Source organism: Diabrotica virgifera, chromosome 8 (genome assembly GCF_917563875.1).
Source record: "Diabrotica virgifera virgifera chromosome 8, PGI_DIABVI_V3a".
In the NCBI taxonomy this organism is placed as follows: Eukaryota; Metazoa; Arthropoda; class Insecta; order Coleoptera; family Chrysomelidae; genus Diabrotica; species Diabrotica virgifera.
The window spans coordinates 169,434,484-169,454,425 of NC_065450.1; the positions used below are offsets into that span (position 1 = coordinate 169,434,484).

General features: G+C 32.0%; 1 protein-coding gene across 3 annotated transcripts in view; it reads right to left on the reverse strand.

The window, feature by feature from the left end:
* LOC126889739 (uncharacterized) overlaps nt 1–19,942 on the reverse strand; it is a 194,580-nt gene that overhangs the window by 29,256 nt on the left and 145,382 nt on the right. For all 3 annotated transcript variants that reach the window (XM_050658290.1, XM_050658289.1, XM_050658288.1), the window contains 3 exons: nt 17,974–18,038; nt 13,058–13,292; nt 7,668–7,896 (listed from right to left, as the gene is read on the reverse strand). In XM_050658290.1, coding sequence (XP_050514247.1) covers nt 7,668–7,896; nt 13,058–13,292; nt 17,974–18,038 — 529 coding nt within the window. The remainder of the gene's footprint in view (nt 1–7,667; nt 7,897–13,057; nt 13,293–17,973; nt 18,039–19,942) is intronic.

The window sequence follows — 19,942 nt, forward strand, 5'->3', positions numbered from 1 at the left end:
GCATAGACGTAGACGCAACGGAGACGGAAGAAACGGACTGGAGACGTAAGAAAATAATGTGCCAATTTATAAATCGACGTAGCGGAATTTTTGAGCATGAGTAGAAAGAGTAAACAATGGCTTAATTCTAATTCAACAACATAGCCTATAAATTATACGAACAGTAAACAAACTTTGTGTTTATTTATTTATACTTATACTATTATTTATTATATAATTTATCTGTTTTGTGTGTTACATGGATTTGGAAATAAACGAAGGTATGCTCCTTGGTGCCGCATGCCGTGGGATTTCCAACTATTTTGTTTCATTTCCTGGTCTTTAAAATGTTTATTGGATTTACCTATCGTATAATATGTGTGGATAACCCCGAATTAGGCTAATAAACAACTGATATTTATCTGAAATATTAAAATGACTCTATGATATATTTTTATTAAATTAATAACTTAACATCCATTGTAATAACAAATAATTAACAAAATTCGAATAGGTTGATAAACAACTTCTTTACAAAATTGATGAGGGCGTGTCCACTTTGGGTGACAGAATCAAATTTTTCCTTTTAATTGGCCAGACGTAAGAAACGCACTGTAAAAGATAAAAGTTGGTGAACTCTTCCGTTCTGTTACGTTTCTCTTACGTTCCGTCAGGCGCTTGCGTTCATTTATAAACACGAGTACACAAAATTCGGTGTTGATCTTTTCCAGTGCGTCTCCGTTGCGTCTACGTCTACGCTACGTCAAACTATAAATCCAACTTAGTGAAATTTGTGCTGAGATTGAAACAGACGAAAATACAAAATTACGACGGAAACATCGGATTTGGGTTCACGAAATATTAAAAAAAGAAGAGAATATGGCGATTTTCATCATCTTTTCCCGCATAAAGATGATCCAAAATTATTCAAATATTTTCGAACGTCTCAAACCAAATTTTATATTTCCATATTTCAAAAGAAACAACGCGTTTTCAATTAAAAAATCAACAATATATCTGCTTACTACCAACAATTATGACGCACTGGCGCCGACTGGCCGTTCAGGCCGTTCGACTTCAACGGATTTTATTCTCCTCGGAGAATTTTGGCCGTTCCGTTTGCGTGCTGGACTGTGCCGGGTCGAGCTGGCCGCTCATAATGGGTTACGTTGCATTTAAAACTATACAAATGAATTTGAACTGTCCTGTGCCGTGCCGGGCGTTCATAATGGGTTTCCTGCTTTATGCGTTGATTGATAAATATATTATACCAGTATAATACTTGTATGTTTATCAATCAACGCTCATAGTCTGAACAAATTATAGAAAAGAAGCCATTTTTGGGAAAAGTTGTTTAGCAGTTATTTCGGCTGCATTCAAATCTTAAAGATTGCATATTATTAGTAATACATATCGATTTTAAATAATTTATTAATAATAATTAATAACATCAATTTAAATTATCTTTAATTTAAAAGCATTTATACGTCTTATCTTCATTTGGCTTTTTATATTATATCAATTTATCTTCTTTTTTATAACAATTTTAATTAACTTTGATTTAAAACCATTTATCCTCTTTTGAGCTTTTTGTGTCAGTATTTATATTAATATTTTATTATTTTTAAATGTAACTTTATGTAATGTGATAGCATGAAAAAATTGAGGATATGGCAACGGTGTCATATCTCAAAGTTTAGATCCCTGCAACAAGCAGTTCACGGAATACTCATTTCGCTTGTCAATGCGGGGTTGCCACCACCTCCTGACCGTGTGGAATAGAGGTTACCGATTTCGATTACGATGTGAGTTACAGAATGCCAATCCAAACACAAAAATGACGCGATAGATATCAAACATTCCGATTTCGGGTAATTACGATTCGACTTGGTCATTTCTATTCGATTTGTTAAAAGTTGCAGAATAGGGCTGAATGTTACTGTCGCTTGGTAAACTAGGTAACAAAGACCCGTATTGTTTATCCTTGTTTAAGTTATTGTGGTTTCTATAAACAAGCGGCTTAATTTTGCGATACTAGTTTCTGTGAGTAAAAAAGAGATCTAGTATAAAAAGTAATTCGTGAATAATTTTATGCATGGGCAAAGCTAGAGTGGAAGAACTCTAATTGAAATTAGCATTTTTAAGAGGTTACAGTAGCGCGTCATCAAAAACGGAAAACGCAGTCTAAGATTGCGACTTTAATTTTGAATATTTTGTCGAGATATTTGGCACACATATTCATAATACTAATCCGGTCAACTTAGACATCAAAATAGTTGACAAATAACAAAAATTGCCGGAGAGCCAAATTTTGGTGGAGAGCCAGAGTTTACCATAACAAATAAAGTTTTAAAAGTCCCCATCGATCCCATGTGTGCAACAAAAGTTATTCGGGGTCAAAGGTCAAAATTTGAGATTTTTTGGATTTTTCTCGAAAACGGTAAGTTTTATCAAAAAAAAAACATCAAACCAAAGTTGTAGATCTTAACATTCTCTATAAAAATAGTCCTTACAATTCTTTTCTTAAGAGTTACCATTCCTGAGATATCGCGATTTTAAAAGTTACCTTATACATTATATGCACATAATATAAGCCACGTATTGGCGAGGAACCGCAAAGTGGGCGAGGCCTGGTGGCGAATTTGAAACGCATCAACTCAAGGAAAACATTGACTTTGCCATTATTTGTGTACATATTTGCGGTCAGTTTATGTTGTAATTAACAATAATTTCGACTTAAAAAAACTATTGCAGTGTTCATCAGTATTCATTCCTATTATACTCTACGTAATGACCTAAATTAACCAATGCCAAATCACACATTTTGTTAATTTAACGTTTGTATTAAACGTAGTATTTTTTAATGTTTAAGCGACTGCAAAATTAAATAAATAAATAAAATGTAGTATATATTCTGTACATTGAATGTACGTTGTTATGCAAAATATCCCGACCACTTCGTAATTTCCAGAATACAATTATTATAAAATAAATTCACCTATACTTAGTTTCCAGGTTTCCAGTTTTTATTTAATTAAAAATTGTTATCTGTTGGTGTAAAATAAATTGTACTGTGCCTATTAATTAAATTAAAAACAAAATTAGAAATCCTAAGATAGATTAATAATTTTTAGAACGCTGTGTGATTATCGGGGAGCCAGTTATGAAAAAAAGATAAAAACAAATCAGTAGTTAGCATCAAATTTTAATGAATGCATACAGATTAAACATAATTTTGAGTCGTCTTTAACTTATAAGATGTCTTAGTTGCAAAACTTAGTGGTTACTTTGGCAAAACACTCCTGTAAATGATTTTAATTTAACGTTTTAGAACTGTGAATTCAAATGACAAAATTAATTGTTTTCCTAGAGTTGTCGTCCATCTTTGAAATTTTGAGCGCCCTCTGTTGGAATTTAATTTTGCAAATATATATAATGTGGCACTTACGACAAATAAAAATGCCTATTTCTGTCTCTTTTATATAATATATTATACTATTCTGAAAATATTTCTTCAAAAGATAATCAGTGCCAAACTGAATTTCTTCTATCCACGTGGCCTTGAAAAACATTTGGCTATATCATTGTTTAAAAAAGAACAGATTGTCTATTGTAAACAATGGCTACAGTATTGTCCGTAGGTCTTGTTCATATTATCTGTTTCTTTTAGTGCGGAAGGTTCAGTTCAAGTGAATATAAGTACTTATTACAAGCGTCTACCATTTAGCAGACATTACGGGCTTACAGTGACAGTGGTATTTGACGGCTACAGTGACTCTACAAAGAATATTAAAGCTGCAGAACAACGTCGTCGAACTACAAAAACATCATCGGGTTCCGAGATTATCTTTGATGAAAATATAACAGTTCCAGCGAATCAACAACAATAATTTTTCTCTAACATTAATAATAAATCTCGTTTCATTTCCATGTTAACTGACAAATTAACAGCTGCGAATATTGAAGTGAAACAAGCTAAAAATGACGCATATGTCCTTATAATTGAGACAGCTATTGAAACATTTAAGGCAACAAACACAACAATTGTAGTTGGTGAATATGTTGATTTGTTAGTACTGCTTACTGCAAGGACTCCAGTAGATAAAGTTATTTATTTTCTGAAACCTGGAAGGGCTCAACAGCGAACAGAGATATATTCTTTGAAAAGTTTATCGGCTTATCCCAAATGCCAAAAGTACATTTTATTTTTACATGCGATAACCGGCTGCGACACCACGTCAGCAATGTACAGAAGGGGCAAAACGTCAGTACTTATATTATTCGAAAAAAAAAAAGATTTGACTGACTGCTGTAAAGTTTTTATAGAACTTGATTCTACATCGCAAACAATAATTATGGAAGGAATTCGCTTTCTCCTTGCGGTTTATGGAGGTCCAAAAAAATTAGTTGTCTTGATAAATACAGATACTTTACTTTTGTAAAAAATACGCGAAACAAGAAACAAGTACAACTATCATGTCCAACATCAGCATCTGTTTTTCAACATTTGTATCGGGTATATTATCAAGTTCAAACATGGCTAGGCAATGAACTGAATCCAGAAGACTGGGGTTGGAAATTAATAGATAATACTCTGAAACCGATTAAAACCTTACTCCCACCTGCTCCAGAAAAACTCCTGCAACTGCAAAAAAGGTTGTAGTGCCAAATGTGGATGTAAAAAAGTCGGGTTGCTATGTTCTCTAGCGTGTACCAACTGCCAAGGTCAATCTTGCTCAAATGTCCAGTTTAGTACAACAGAGGAAGACTCCTGTGATTTTAATGAAGAGACCAATGACTCAGTCACATTTGAACAATGTTTGACCATCCAGCAAGAGGAAGAAGATGAAATCGAAAGAAGACTTGACTGTTGAAGTAGACTTTCAAGAATATGAATCTGATTAAAATATCTAAAATCAAAACAATAGTTAACCTAATAATCAATAGCAATATCAATAATAAGGTAATATCTAGAACTTGACCGGTATTGTTTCCTTAAATTATCCTAAAATTGTCAAAAAAGTTAGTGGAGTAGGCCTACAGGGGAAACCACGGTAAAAAAAAACGCGCCGAGTACACTACCTCATAGGTGGTGTGGAAACGTGTGCATATCATATGTATAATGTGACTCTTAGAATCTCGATATCTCAGGAATGGCAACTCTTAGGAAAAAAATAGTAAGGACTATTTTTGTAGAGAATTTTAAGATCTACAACTTTGGTTTAAGGTTCTTTTTTGATAAAACTTACCGTTTTCGAAAAAAATTCAAAAAATCTCAAATTTTGACCTTTGACCCCGAATAACTTTTGTTGCACACATGGGATCGATGGGGACTTTTAAAACTTTATTTGTTATGATATACCCTAGCTCTCCACCAAAATTTGGCTCTCCGGCAATTTTTGTTTTTTCAAATGTCTATATAGACCGAGTTATACAGTAAAGAATGGCGGTACAAAGCCCAAATTGAGAAATATGTTAGAATGTGGAAATGACTCTATAATTAAATACAATATTAAAAAACAAGCCTGCACCGCCATTAAGAAGAACAAAAAAATACACTTTCTTCAAATAAACTTTTTTATCTATAACAAGAAATCGAACATATAACTAATAACTGATTAGGCAACATACAGATAACAGTCACTGTCATTTTGACAAACCTGCGTCAGATTTCTTAGTATAATAGCACGATTCTCTTATCTGTTCTGTTGTTTGTATCGATATCTGTTCAGTCCAGAAGTGTATATTTTAAGAATTCGTTAGTGTTTATTTAATGAATTTATTATATTTTTGTGTAATTTGTTGGACTATTTGAAAAAATAGGTTATTGTTAATTGTGAGTATTCCTTATAGGTAAGTATATTTTACGTAAAAATATTTCGAATTCTAATGCGAGTATATAATGTTTTAGGAGGATTTTTTAGTCTAGAAGTATCATCAATAGTTTAAAAGTTAAATTTTAAATTTAAATAAAAAAAAGCCAAAATGCACGGTTTTAATAAATTTTTCACCTATTTTGGTTTATTTGTATAAATATTTATTTACTAATAATAAAATTGTTTTCTATTACTTCCATTTATCATGCCTATGAGTAAATGTCACAATATTCAAGTTATGTCAAATAATCCCGACGCACTGTTGCCAAAGTTTCGCAGAACTTTCGAAAAAAGGTGGGCTACTATCTCCCGAAGTTGTATTGATGACGCACTACTAGACCAGGGTAATAAGACAAAAATATACCCTGTTCGTGACACTTCAGCAGCCAGGGTACTGAAGCGTTTTTTCGACAAGTAATACCTATAGGAACAAATTGTAACTATTTCCTGCGTAGGATCTGGCGGCCATTTTTATTTATAAATAATAACTGTCAAAAAATGGCATTTTCCCCTTTTTTTTCAAATCGATTGAAAACAATGAAACTTATGATTTCTTTAGTACAAATATCTTTGAGATTATGGAAAAAGCTTTAAAATGACATATTGCAAAGTTTGATATACTCATTTATTGTTAATATAATTGAGAAAAAAGGTCGGAATTGCAAAAAAAATTATTTTCGCAATAACTGCTGTAAAAATTACTGTACAGGTTTGAAATTTTTGTCAAGTGAGGGTTCTTTGGTGCTTAATATGTGATAAAAATTTCAAAGCGATTCATTCAATTGTTTAAATTTTATTCGAATTGTTTATCTCAGAGAGCATTTTTTTTGCAATAACATAAGACAGAAAAAAATGACGTTAGGACCATTCCACAGGTGTCAAATGGAAGAGCATGAGCTATATTTTCAACTTGGTTTAGAGAAAGCGAATAAAAAATGCATTTATTAGTAATAAATAATTATGCAAAAGTATGTAAATCTTCCCTTATAAAATTTTTGAATAACTTTTTCCAAAAAAATAACTTTTTTTACCCTGTTTTAAGTGCACAACTACCAAGTAATGTTATTTATATCATACTTGATTAAAAATTGTAATAAATATATATAATTTCTTATATAACAAAATAAAAAGTTTATAAGGAAAGATTTACGATACTTTTGCATAATTATTTATTACTAATAAATGCATTTTTTATTTATTTTTTTAAACCAAGTTGAAAATATAGCTCATGCTCTTTCATTTGACATCTGTGGAATGGTTCTAACTTAATTTTTTTCTGACTTATGTTATTGCAAAAAAATGCTCTCTGGGATAAACAATTTGAATAAAATTTAAACAATTGAATGAATCGCTTTGAAATTTTTATCACATATTAAGCACCGAAGAACCCTTATATGACAAAAATTTCAAAGCTGTACACTAATTTTTATAATAGATATTGCGAAATTAATTTTTTTTGCAATTCCGACCTTTTTTCTCAATTATATTAAGAATAAATGAGTATATCAAACTTTGTAATACGTCATTTTAAAGCTTTTTCCATAATCTCAAAGATATTTGTACTAAAAAAACCATTAGTTTCACCATTTTCCATTGATTTGAAAAAATAGGGGAAAATGCCATTTTTTGACAGTTAATTATTTATAAATAAAAATGGCCGCCAGATCCTACGCAGGAAATAGTTACAATTTGTTCTTATAGGTATTACCTGTCGAAAAAACGCTTCAGTACCTTGGCTGCTCGAGTGTCATGGAAAAAACCTTATTATCCTGGACTATACTATTGGCTCTTAAATTCGAAATATTTACTTACATCTTTTGAAGTAACTGTGTGATCACTTCCAAAATCGATCATCACAACTGAAATATCGTCTTGACTCTTTACTGTCACAATCTTTCCTCTATAATACATATCGTTGTAGTAAATCGTACACAAGTCTCCAGCATCCCAATCGTTATCTGTAGAAGCTGAAGGGGTCTTATCAAAATACTCCTTCATTTTAGTCTCCATTTCTTTGTAAGCCGATTGCAATTTACCTTCCCTGGGAAGAAACACTGGATTAAAATACAGAGCTATTTTTTAAAAATATGAAAAAAAAATTTAAGAAACGCTTTTCTTTAGTTACGAGTGACTAAAATTAAAAACATTATAAAAAAAATCAACTAAAAAGCAAAAAGATAAAAAAAAAATTAAAAAATCTAACTCATTCATCAAAGAAAAGCGTGGCGCGCGTCTTCATCGAATAAACGGTTTTCACCTCACGCTTTTCTTTAACAAATGTGTTAAGTTTTTTTCAATTTTTTTTATGTTTTGCTTTTTAGTTGATTTTTTTATAATATTTTTAATTTTAGTCACTCGTAACTAGAGAAAAGCGTTTCTTAAAAATTTTTTTTTCATATTTTTTTTATTTTTTACTTTTTAGTCTTACACTTTTCAAACATTAAAATATATCGTCATGTTTCTTAAAACATTTATAAAACATATGATGTACTAACATGAAAAGTAGTCGGAATCGGCAAAAAATTTGAAACTTTATTGTTTATTTATGAAGCATAACGTACAGTTCACCAAATATAGCTGAAAGTGTGAAATTCCCATTGCCTGCGCTAACAATGAAGTGAGAACGCACATACAAACGGTCTGGACCGTCAGTGCGAGTGCGAGGTCCGTCGTTTGACGAATGAGCATCATGATCGTCACGCGTTTTCACACTTTCAGCTATATTTGGTGAACTGTAAACAATTAACGTAAAAAGTGAAATTATGTATAGTTCATATCATTAGCTACAATCCGTAAAAGTTTCAAGTTTTTACATTGTAGAAAACAAGAGAATTGAAACATGTTCCATTAAAATCTTTTTTTTTTTTTTCATTTAAACAATTAATAAACATAAAAATTTTTTTATTGATTATTCGTGTATTGTTCCCGCGAATGCATATATCTGCAAATTTTCATTCATTTGCATTGGAGAAAGGGCACTCAAATTAACGTCTAAAAATTTGACGCCAACTATTGAACTAAATAAAAGCGTAATTAAGCAAGCTTTCCATGCTTGATACCACTAGACACATGGCAGCAGACTGGACTGAATACCATGGTGGTTCTAGTAACAATAATATATATATATATATATATATATATATATATATATATATATATATATATATATATATATAAACTGGTCATTTTTGGAACGTGACAAATGCAAAAATCAAGTTGAGTGAATACTCATCACAACATATTTGAAAATATGTTGTGATGAGTATTAAAATATGATTATATTTTAACACTACTTTTCATCTTGATACCTGTTTTGTAATTTGAATATACTGGGTGGTAAAGAATGGGCCATAGCTTAACCTTCGATTCCTGAGCTTAAAATAGGTCGATTTAAGCTAACTTACCTTAGTACGAAAGTTGATAATAACCGAAATACAGAGTGTCAAAGTTAAACTTTTATTTTATATATTCTTCAATATATCCTTACAGACATGGGATAACAACACGAAATTTGGTAAGCGGTCGTTTTTTGGGATGAGAAATCTAAATAAGCCATCAAAAATGTTGTATTGCCCAGAGGGCGCCACATACGTCTTTCAGCGCTGTTTAATAAGTTGTTTTTATCCCCCACTACATACTTTTTGAATCAAAACTTTTATTCTCTTATAATTTTTACTTAAAAAAGGTATACTACATTCATCTCGCTAAACTCAACTGTTTTCGAGATAAACCTGCGATACAACATAATGTTTTGCATATCATTGTAGTTACACCCGAAAAATAAACTTGAAACCATAATAATTGTGCCATTCTCAGATTTATGTCATTGCATCGCAAATTCCACTTGAAGAAATTTGCGATACATTTTTGGAAATTTTTATGATTTTAAGTTATTTTTCGGGTGTAACTACAATGATATTATGCAAAAAATATGTTGCCTCGCAGATTTAGAATGCGTTTATTTGGAAAACGGTTGAGTTTAGCCAGATGAATGTAGTATACCTTTTTTAAGAAAAAATATTAAGAGAATAAAAGTTTTGATTCAAATAGTATGTAGAGTGGGTAATAAAAAAAATGAACCTACTAAATGAGCGCTGAAAGGCGTATGTGGCGCTCTCTGGGTAATACATCATTTTTGGTGGCGAATTTAGATCTCTTGTCCCAAAAAACCCCCGCTTATCAAATTTCATGTTATTATAGTATGCCTGTTAGGAAATATTAAAAAATAAATAAAATAAAGGTTTAACTTTGACACCCTACCCTGTGTACGGTTAAGCTATGGCCCATTCTTTACCAAACACCCTGTACGCAATAAAAATTGTTTTATTTATTAGTTGATGTTAATTTCAAATGTTATAACCCAAAGATAATACGCAAAAGGAGAAACAAATAATTATTTAATAATAAGATTATAATATAATAATCATGTAATGCATATTACGGAAACTGTACATAATGCTACAAAGTTATTGAAATTGTTATCAACTCAAATCTAAATTGAAAGTAAAGGTGACTCAGATTTCGTAGGGCTTTACCGTATTTCATAGGGCTCCTCGGAGCACTTGTATCCGCTCTGAGCTCGTAGGTAGAGGGGATAATTAAAAATTCGCGAGCGCCAGTAGTGACAAGTCAGTGAACTTATATTGGAAATTTGACGTACTGCATTAAGAGTTGCATATAATTTTTACCAAATGTCTCATTTAAAAGACCGAAAGTTCCTTAGAATAAACAAAAAGTTTCTTTTGAACGAGAGATTTAAAATTAAAAATCACACTAAATTTTATCTTTTTTTCACCACTGTAACTGTTTAAATTAAACAGAAATTTTCAGGGACTTTTGACCCTCGATAATAATGTAGTCTTTCTTTCTGCGTTTTAATTTTTCAAATATACTTATTGGTTCTCTCAGGATTCGAAAAAAAGTAATGCATTTAAAAAGAGTTTGCCCGAAGTTTTACGTTTGCGCTCTTAATTAATTATTTAATTGCAATAAATGCATAATTTAATATTTATGAAGTACATATTATACTATAATTATATTAAATTATTATACTTTTTTGCAGGATAAATTGTTGGAATATATTCAACTATAAGATATTATTTTTGTTAGTGTTAGAATGGACACACGCAGTCTTCGTGGGCGTGACAATTCGTAGAACCATTAGGCCGATACACTCATACGTAAAATTGAATAAAAGTATCATGTTACAACACATGTGAATGTGGGAACTGTATTTTGGTTTTGCGTTCGATATTTAGTCTGTAAGAATATTTTGTAGAAGAAACACATATCTTAATTTCTTTGTTTGTATTATTATAGTAATCTAATAATACGGTTCGGTTAAAATAAAAATAGTTTGTTTACTTTTATTTGTACCTTTTATTATCTTATATTTCTAATATAAATTTTTTCTAATATCTGTCAACATAAACTTCAAAACGATAAGCAAAATCTTAAAAATATAATCATAATGAATAATAAATTCTGTACTTCTTCTTCTTCTTCTTTTATATAGGCAGTACTGCCTGTTTTTCTTCAACGGTGCCTTTCATTCTGCCCCTAAGTTGTCATTCCATCTTTTCCTTGGGCGTCCTATACTTCTCCTGCCTAACGGTGACTTGTCCCTGGCTATTCTTACTATCCTTGATTCAGACATCCTGCTTATGTGCTCATTCCACTCTTCTTTTCTGTTCTTTACCCAGGTATTTATATTGTCTACTCCACATATGCGTCTGATTTCCTCACTTCTTACCCTATCCTGTAGTCCTTTTCCAGCAATCCTTCTTAAGATCTTCATTTCGTTGGTTTCCAGATGTCTTCGTGTTTTGCTTGTATCTGGTCTTGTTTCGGCCGTGTAAGTCATAACTGGCCTAATAACTGCCATATATTCGGGCCTTTGTTTCCAATCTTAGGTGTTTGTTTTTCCAAATTGTGTCGTTTAGGCATCCGGCCGTTCTACTGGCTTTAATTATTTGGTCTTTTACCTCTTCTTCGATATTGTTGTCGGCTGATAGATTAATTCCCAGATATTTGAAAGTCATTACTTGTTGTATAATTTGATTGTCTAACTCCAATTTGCATCTTATTGGTTCTTTGGCAATTACTAAGCTTTTTGTTTTTTGGACTGATATTTTCATATTCATTTCTTTTGCGTTAATGTTGAACTCGTGCAATAATCTTTGTAGGTCGTCTTCGCACTCTGCTACTAACACGGTGTCATCAGCGTAACAGAGTACTTACTGATATTAATTATCGATTACAATCCAATTACTTCTTTACGTTGTAAATATTACACGAAAAAAATTAAATAATAAGTTTGAAACAATTATTTTCTCCTTTTCTCTTTAAATTTCCGGCCGAAACAGTAAGTCATCCGCTAGATGGCGATACCAGCCATACCAGCGAAACTCACAGAGGATAGGCAACACTTTTCTCTTTCCAGCGAAATTTCCAACGAAAGTTGTACTAGTAATCCGCTAGGTAGGTGGCGATACCAGCGAAGCTCAGGGCGTATAGAGGCACTGAACTGGAATCAAATATTTTCATCTCTTCGATGTAATTATTAAAATAATTACCAAAGATGCTACGAGCACCATCTATGAATATTAAGTCAAATGAGTCAGGAACTAAAATTCGAATTGTTATCAGGTGATGTCCTTTAAGGTGTAAATATAAAGCAGTACAGTGATGAATTAGTCGACAAGGGGATCTATAATTGCATGCACGACCTGTCGTTCATTGTGATAACATTCTTTAGCTAACTAGTTCATTTTATACTCACAAAGATGGATACAAATAAAATGAAAGTAAGGATAATGCATCTACTATGTGCTTATACGTATTTAGATTTTACCATAGCCTCCTCGGAGCCCCTGTGTAGAGGCACTGAACTGGAAATTAAACATTTTCATCTCTTCGGTGTAATTATTAAAATAATTAATAAAGTAAATAGCAAAGATGCTACTAGCACCATCTATGAATCGTAAGTCAAATGAGTCAGGAACTAAAATTCGAAATGTTATCCTCTGATGCCTTTTAAGATGTAAATATAAAGCAATACAGAGGATGAATTATTTATTGCAATCAATTCTGGGTTTTCTAAAAACGTTTTGTAGTGTTGAAATAACTATTGTGAATTTTAATTACTTTATGTAATATCCCTTGACATATAGATATGAGTGCATATTGTGAAAACACCTTACCTTAAATAAAGAATTCCACCTGGGTCCGCACATGTTACCCAAGCATAGAATTCTTTTTGTTTGATCCGAAAAGCAGGCAACCAATCGTCCATATCTACTTCTTGGGGTGTTTCTAATGAGTCAGAGGCATTTTTGACCGCTTTGAGAGTTTCTTCTTCTTCCTCTACCGCATCACTCCAAGCCTTATTTTTCGGGATAGCGAGGGATTCTACTGACGTAACAGATTCTTTACCAACTGAAAATATAAGTCCGTTATTGCAGAGTAATACATCAAACACATATGAAATTATTTCTATACACACGTAAGTCAAATTATGTAAATATACTTAACCCGCCATTACACGCGCTATGAGGGAATCCCTCACCATATTTGTTTATAACCAATGAAATTGTGTAAACTAATACGATAACCTTAAGCACCCAGGAATGCCTTTAGCATGGTTCATGAGAGGGTATGAAAAAGTTATAGAACATTTCAGGCGGTCAGTGTGCTGTGTGATAGTTGAAAGAAGAGACATCCCTCTTCAAGTGAGGGAATTCCTCACTGCGCGTGCAGTCACGGTGAAATCACGTTTCTGTTATCTCAAAGAAACTTTTAGGTTTTTATTTAATATTTAGGTAGGTTTAATTAAAATATTATTGTTGGGATTAGGTTAGGAACAGTGGCACACCGAGCAGGGAGTTTGGGGGTTAAAATCCCACCCAGAGAATATAGAAATATATATAAAAGAAAGTAGGAAAATGTAACTTGTCTTTCACAAATAATACAAAAAACTTTCGGTGCCCAAGCTAACCCCCCTCCCTCCAGAGGAAAATTCTAGGTGCGCCACTGGTTAAGAACCCATTTTTAAATTTACCTATTCTAATTGGGAAATAAGCCACAATTTAACTTGAAAAATTGATTTTATTGACGTTTCGAATTCCAACTCGGACATCGTTATCAAAATACAAAATATTAATAGTTAATTACATAAATACCACAAAGAAATAGCTTCAGAACAGTTGTTAATTTTAATTTGTATTTTTAGTAAAATGAATTCGCGTAAAGAACGTTAATTTCTTTAGTGGCTTGCTGAAATTGAAAATTAAGAAAACTTGCTTTTGATCTATGTATATTATTTTTACTTTTGTTTTGTTAAATTAATAAAAAAAAAATTGGTTTACGAGACTTTCTATAATATGTGAGTACAACCCATTTTATATTTATACATGTTGACATTCATTCTTCCTCGAAATAAGTCGAACTTATGTAGGTGAGGGCGACGCTCATACGCGTGCAACCACGTCACAATAGAAGACGCGTGTAACGGCGGGTTAAAAAGTATCTATTAGTCACAATATAAATTGTGTTCGCGCATTGTGCGGAGATAAAACTGACTGCTACTTATATAAATACCTTTTTCTTTTTATTGGCTTACATACTTAAATATTTAAAATTCTAGCAACTGTCAGATTTCTGTACAGTTCTGTATAGAACCTTGATTAGTCCCGTAGTAACCCATGGTTGTGAAACCTGGGTAATGACGAAAAAAGATGAAGCACAAGTCAGGGGCCTGATTCTAATTTATTTCGACAGTCGCAATTTCATTTCGACACCGCCATGACAGCCGCAGAGTATAGCGATTCTTATTCATTTCGATATTAGTTACAACTGGGGATATTAACCTTATCATGTTGACACTGCTCAGAATTTGTTTTGGCGCTCCGGTTTATTGGAATTTGTTGATAGTCTGGGAAAATTATCGAAAAAATGCCATTTTTGGGAAAAATTATTTACCAGCTATTTTATTGCTAAAATCGAATCTTAAGATTGCATATATTAGTAATATGGGGTATGACAAGTCCGCAGAAAGTGTGTTATTTTATTTATAAACAAATTAGCACTCCTAAATCTTCTTTTTTTTTCAATTAGTGCATGCTCTGTAACTCCTAAGATTTTTCCTTTGAGCCAAAAACACTCAAATAAAAATTCACCGTAATTTAGTTCTGCACAAAGTTATTTTTTTTCCGATTTCCTTCAACAAAAATTTTACTCAGAAAATCCGAGGTTTCCCAAAAAATCTGCAATTTTCAATTAAAATTTTAGGGAAGTAATTATTTATTTATCAATAATTAAATAATTGATGACATGAAAGATTTATTATAGTAGATTATACAGAGGGGCTAAATTATGGAATAAATTCATTTCTTTAAAACGGACGATTTTGGAGAAAAATCTCGATAGAGGTCGATTTTTATTTTTAAATTACAATTTTTTGGCATATATTTCATACTAGTGACGTCATCCATCTGAGCGTGATGACGTAATCGATAATTTTGTTAATGGGAATAGGGGTCGTGTGGTAGGTCATTTGAAAGGGCGTTCAATTCTCTATTCAGTAATATAAACATTAATATCATTAGGTATTTATACAGGGTTGCCAAAAAATAATTTTTGAATTAAATTAATTGGCGCAAAAAGAAGAATGTATGTAATTTATTTAACTCAAAGTACATTGTACTGCTGTCAGAAAATAGAAAAAAAGGTTTATTTCACAAATAAACATTTCTTTTCGCTTAAATTAAATCACAAACAGCCTCCCTCCTACTTATTGGCAGTTTGAACATTTAATTTAAGCTAAAAGCAATGTTTATTTGCAAAATAAACATTTTTTTCTATTTTCTGACAGCAGTAGAATGTATTTTGAGTTAAATAAATTACATGCATTGTTCTTCTTGCGTCAATTAATTTAATTCAAAAATTTTTTTGGCCTCCCTGTATAAATAATGATATTAATGTTTATAATAGGGCTTTTCATCGATTGTCATTTGTTTCGAGCTCCTGTCATATGTTGAATGATGTGTATATAATATTAATATTTACGGATTATACGAAATATGACAGAAGCTCGAAATAAATGACTGTGAATGAAAAGCCCTATACTGAATAGAGAATTGAACGCCTTTGTAAATGAGCTACAACACGAACCCCTATTCCTATTTAAAAAATAATCGATTACGTCATCACGCTCGGATGGATGACATCACTAGTTTGAAATATATGCCAAAAAAATTTAATTTAAAAATAAAAATCGACCTGTTTTAAAATCGTCCATTTTAGAGAAAATGAATTTATTCCATAATTTAGCCCCTCTCTGTATATCAGGAGACTGGCGACAATCTAACCAATAGTTTCGCAATAATTAAAATGTTAATTAAAAAATTTCGGTCGAAATAATAACCAGAAAGATTATGATACACCAGAATAACTATGATTTTCGTATAAAAAGCACTATACCTATTCAATGTACCTTACAGGATTGAAATTGGATCATTTGAGCGGTCTCAGGAATGTTATAAAGAAACATTTTTTTGGCTTATAAACAAATAGAACCCCTCAGAAAATATTAGATTAAATTAAATTAAGTTAACGCTGTTGAAAAGGGCACGGCTTCTGTGCCCTTTTCGAAAAAAAAAAAATTGAATTGCGAGGAGTGATTCCAGGTATAACCGGTCAAATTTGACCGGCATTTGCGACAGAGTTATAAACAACAGGATTTTAATCTTTGAACCATTAGATACCTTTTAATTCCGGTCCTCTTTGTACATAAAAATTTTCATATCTTCAAGACACTCATAACAAAAAAGATTTATGTCACTGTCACCAAATTATTTAATTATTGATAAATAGTTACTTCTCTCAAATTTTAGTTGAAAATTAAAGATTTTGTTTGGAAAACCCGAATTTTCCGAGGAAAATTTCCGTCGAAGGAAATTGGAATAAATTATCAATGTGCAGAATTAAATTACTGTCAATTTTTATGCGAGTGTTTTGGTTTAAAGTTAAAATTTTCGGAGTTATAGAGCAATAATTAAAAAAAAGATTTCGGAGCGCTAATTTGTTTATAAACAAAATAGCACACTTTCTGTGGACTTTGCACAGCTATATTATTAATATAGGAAATCTTAAGATTTGATTTCAGCATGTCCAGCAATAAAATAGCTGGTAATTAATTTTCCTTGTTTTTTACTAATTTTCCCAGATTATTACCTTACATCTTTCATTGAGTTGATGATTCATGTTGTGGACATTCTCAATTATTTCTAATTTAATACTATTCTATCTAATTCCTCAAAACAAGCAAATTTCAATTAAACCCAGCCATATTAATACCTTTTGCTTTAGTTTTCCTTGCAAGAAATAAACAAAACACATCTAAACTAAACCTAACCTCGCTTTTGGCCATTCATTCATCTCCGTGTCAAATAATTTCGACATCGAAATTATAATATCAACCACTTTTTTGGGAGTCGCTATTAATTTCGATAGTCGCTATTTCGTGACGTCATTTCGTTAGTTCAACTAAAATCCACAAGGCTCGCACAGTCGCATTTCGACGTCGCCATATTGAAAGCGACTTGTTTAGTGTCGAAATTTGATTTAGAATCAGGGCCCAGGACATTCGAGAGAAAGATACTGAGAAAAGTATATGGCCCGTTGCAAGAGGAAGACGGCACATGGAGAATCAGGAGAAACGACGAGGTTAATGAACTCAATGAAGGGTATGATTTGTAAGATTCGTGAAAAGTCAAAGACTGCATGGCTGGGACATGTTCAGCGACAAGAAGATACGAAAACGACAAAGAAGGATATTAAAGTGGAAGCCGGTAGGAAGGCGAAAAAAGGAAGGTCCAGGACGAGATGGTTGGATGACGTGGAAGACGACCTGAAAACCAAGAATATAAGACAATAGAGGAGAAGGGCACAAGAGAGAACTGAATGGAAGGACATAGCCAGACAGGTAAAGACCCATCCAGGGTTATGATGCCAAAAGAAGAAGGAGTTAACAATTTTATGGATTGACCTCATGTAAGTTTTTATTTCTCGTTTTATACATTTTATAATAGTGATTTTAACACAAGGCAAAAAAACTTACCTGGCACTTCATCATTTTCTAAGCCGGATAAATTACCATTTGATATCTTTGAAGAAACTGCTGACCTGGTTGAAAAACAAGAAACTTTTAATAAAAACAAATAATTGTACATATTTATATACAGAGTGTTTGGTAAAGAATGGGCCATAGCTTGACCTCAGATTGCTGAGGTTAAAATAGGTCGATTTAAGCTAACTTACCTTAGTACAAAAGTTGATAATAACCGAAATACAGGGTGTCAAAGTTAAACTTTTATTTTATTTATTTTTGAATATTTCCTGACAAGCATGAGCTAACAAAACGAAATTTGTGGTGCTGGTGCTGTATACTAAATTATGTTAAACAAACGTTTCTGGCTACTACCAGAGGCGTACGACGGAGGAACGTGAATGGTTGACCCTTTCCAAATTCTACGCCACTGGCGGAATTTCTATTTTAGTGCAATTTTTTGATTTTCCAATACTTTCTATGTAAAAAACACTCTTCATTCATAACGATTAAGCCATTAGTTTTCGAGATATTTGAAGCTAAAAACGAAGGAACATAATACATTAATCAAAATAAGTATGCCTTTTCATTTTTAACTTCAAATATCTCGAAAACTAATGAGTTTATCGTTACAAATGAAAGTATTTTAGAATCTAAAACTTATGCTAAAATAGCAGTTTCATCAGTGGCGTAGAATTTGGGAAGGGTCAACCATTCACTTTCCCCTGTCGTACGCCTCTGGTATTAACCACAAACGATTATTTAACATAATTTAGTAGGGTATACAGTAGGGTGCATCGAAAAAATAAAAGTTGGAAATGTTATATCTAATAGCGTGAAAAAGTTGCTATTAGTGTTGTTTTTCAGCATATTAGTATTTTTAATTTTTTTTCTAAGCTAATTTTCTGCTCCCCCAAAGACCTTGAATTTTATTAAATATCTGATTTTTATGGAAATTTCAATTTATATTATTTGGAATAAAATATGTGCTAACTCGATGTAAGATCAATTAAAGAAAACTTAAAATTTTGTCAATTACAAATTTAAACGATATTTAAAGTTTTATTCGTTTTTTTCAGTGTCTCCAACCTCATTGAAATGTCCCGCTTCGTGAGTCCGTGCGTGTAATTTTCACTTATGTTTGGTGGGATGCCTTACGTTGTTATTATTGTTGTTTGTAAATTAAAGATTTTTAAAATAGATAAACCAGGACAATGTGGGAATAAAAGCAAGATGTGCTGTGGATCGCCCCATTTTTTGGGCAACCACCAAATATACCTGAAAATGTTTTGTGGTTGCAAGAGGATAAAAAACTCAGCAAGAAAGCCAGAATTTTCTGGTATTACCGAACAGATTGCAATTAAATTGGAGGAAATATGGAAAAAGGCTTTAATTCCAATAATTTAACATACAAGAATTATTCAGCTTTTAAAAGCCTACCATGACAAATACAGTCGAACCCGCTTATTAGAATATCTGTTAAAAGAATATCGCGCTTTAAGGAATAGAAATTTGAGGTACCGAAAAGTTTCTGCTAGCCACTAATGATCGTTTATTAGAATATCCCGCTTATAGGAATACTTTTGCTTGGCGCGAAGGCTATTCCAATAAGTGGGTTCGACTGTATATGAAACTTATGAATGAATGAATTTTACAAAAATAAAATTCAATGCTTTAAGAACAAAAGTAAAACTACACGTTTCGATCTTGCAGCACGCAAATGTGACACTCTGTTTAATTGTCTTTGTAGCAAATCTCAAAAAGTGCCTCTGGCTGAGCGCGAATTTCTATTAAATCAAAGAGGTCCCAGAAAATGATGATAAGCTCGATTGATAGGAAAAACAAAAACAAATATAATCAGAGAGAACAATGGTAAAAGAAGAAAGTTACCGACGCAAAAACAAAACTTTAGCTTAAGTAAAAAACAGTACCAAGTTTTATGGTGAATCGATCGTGGAAGAACACATAACACTTGTGCATG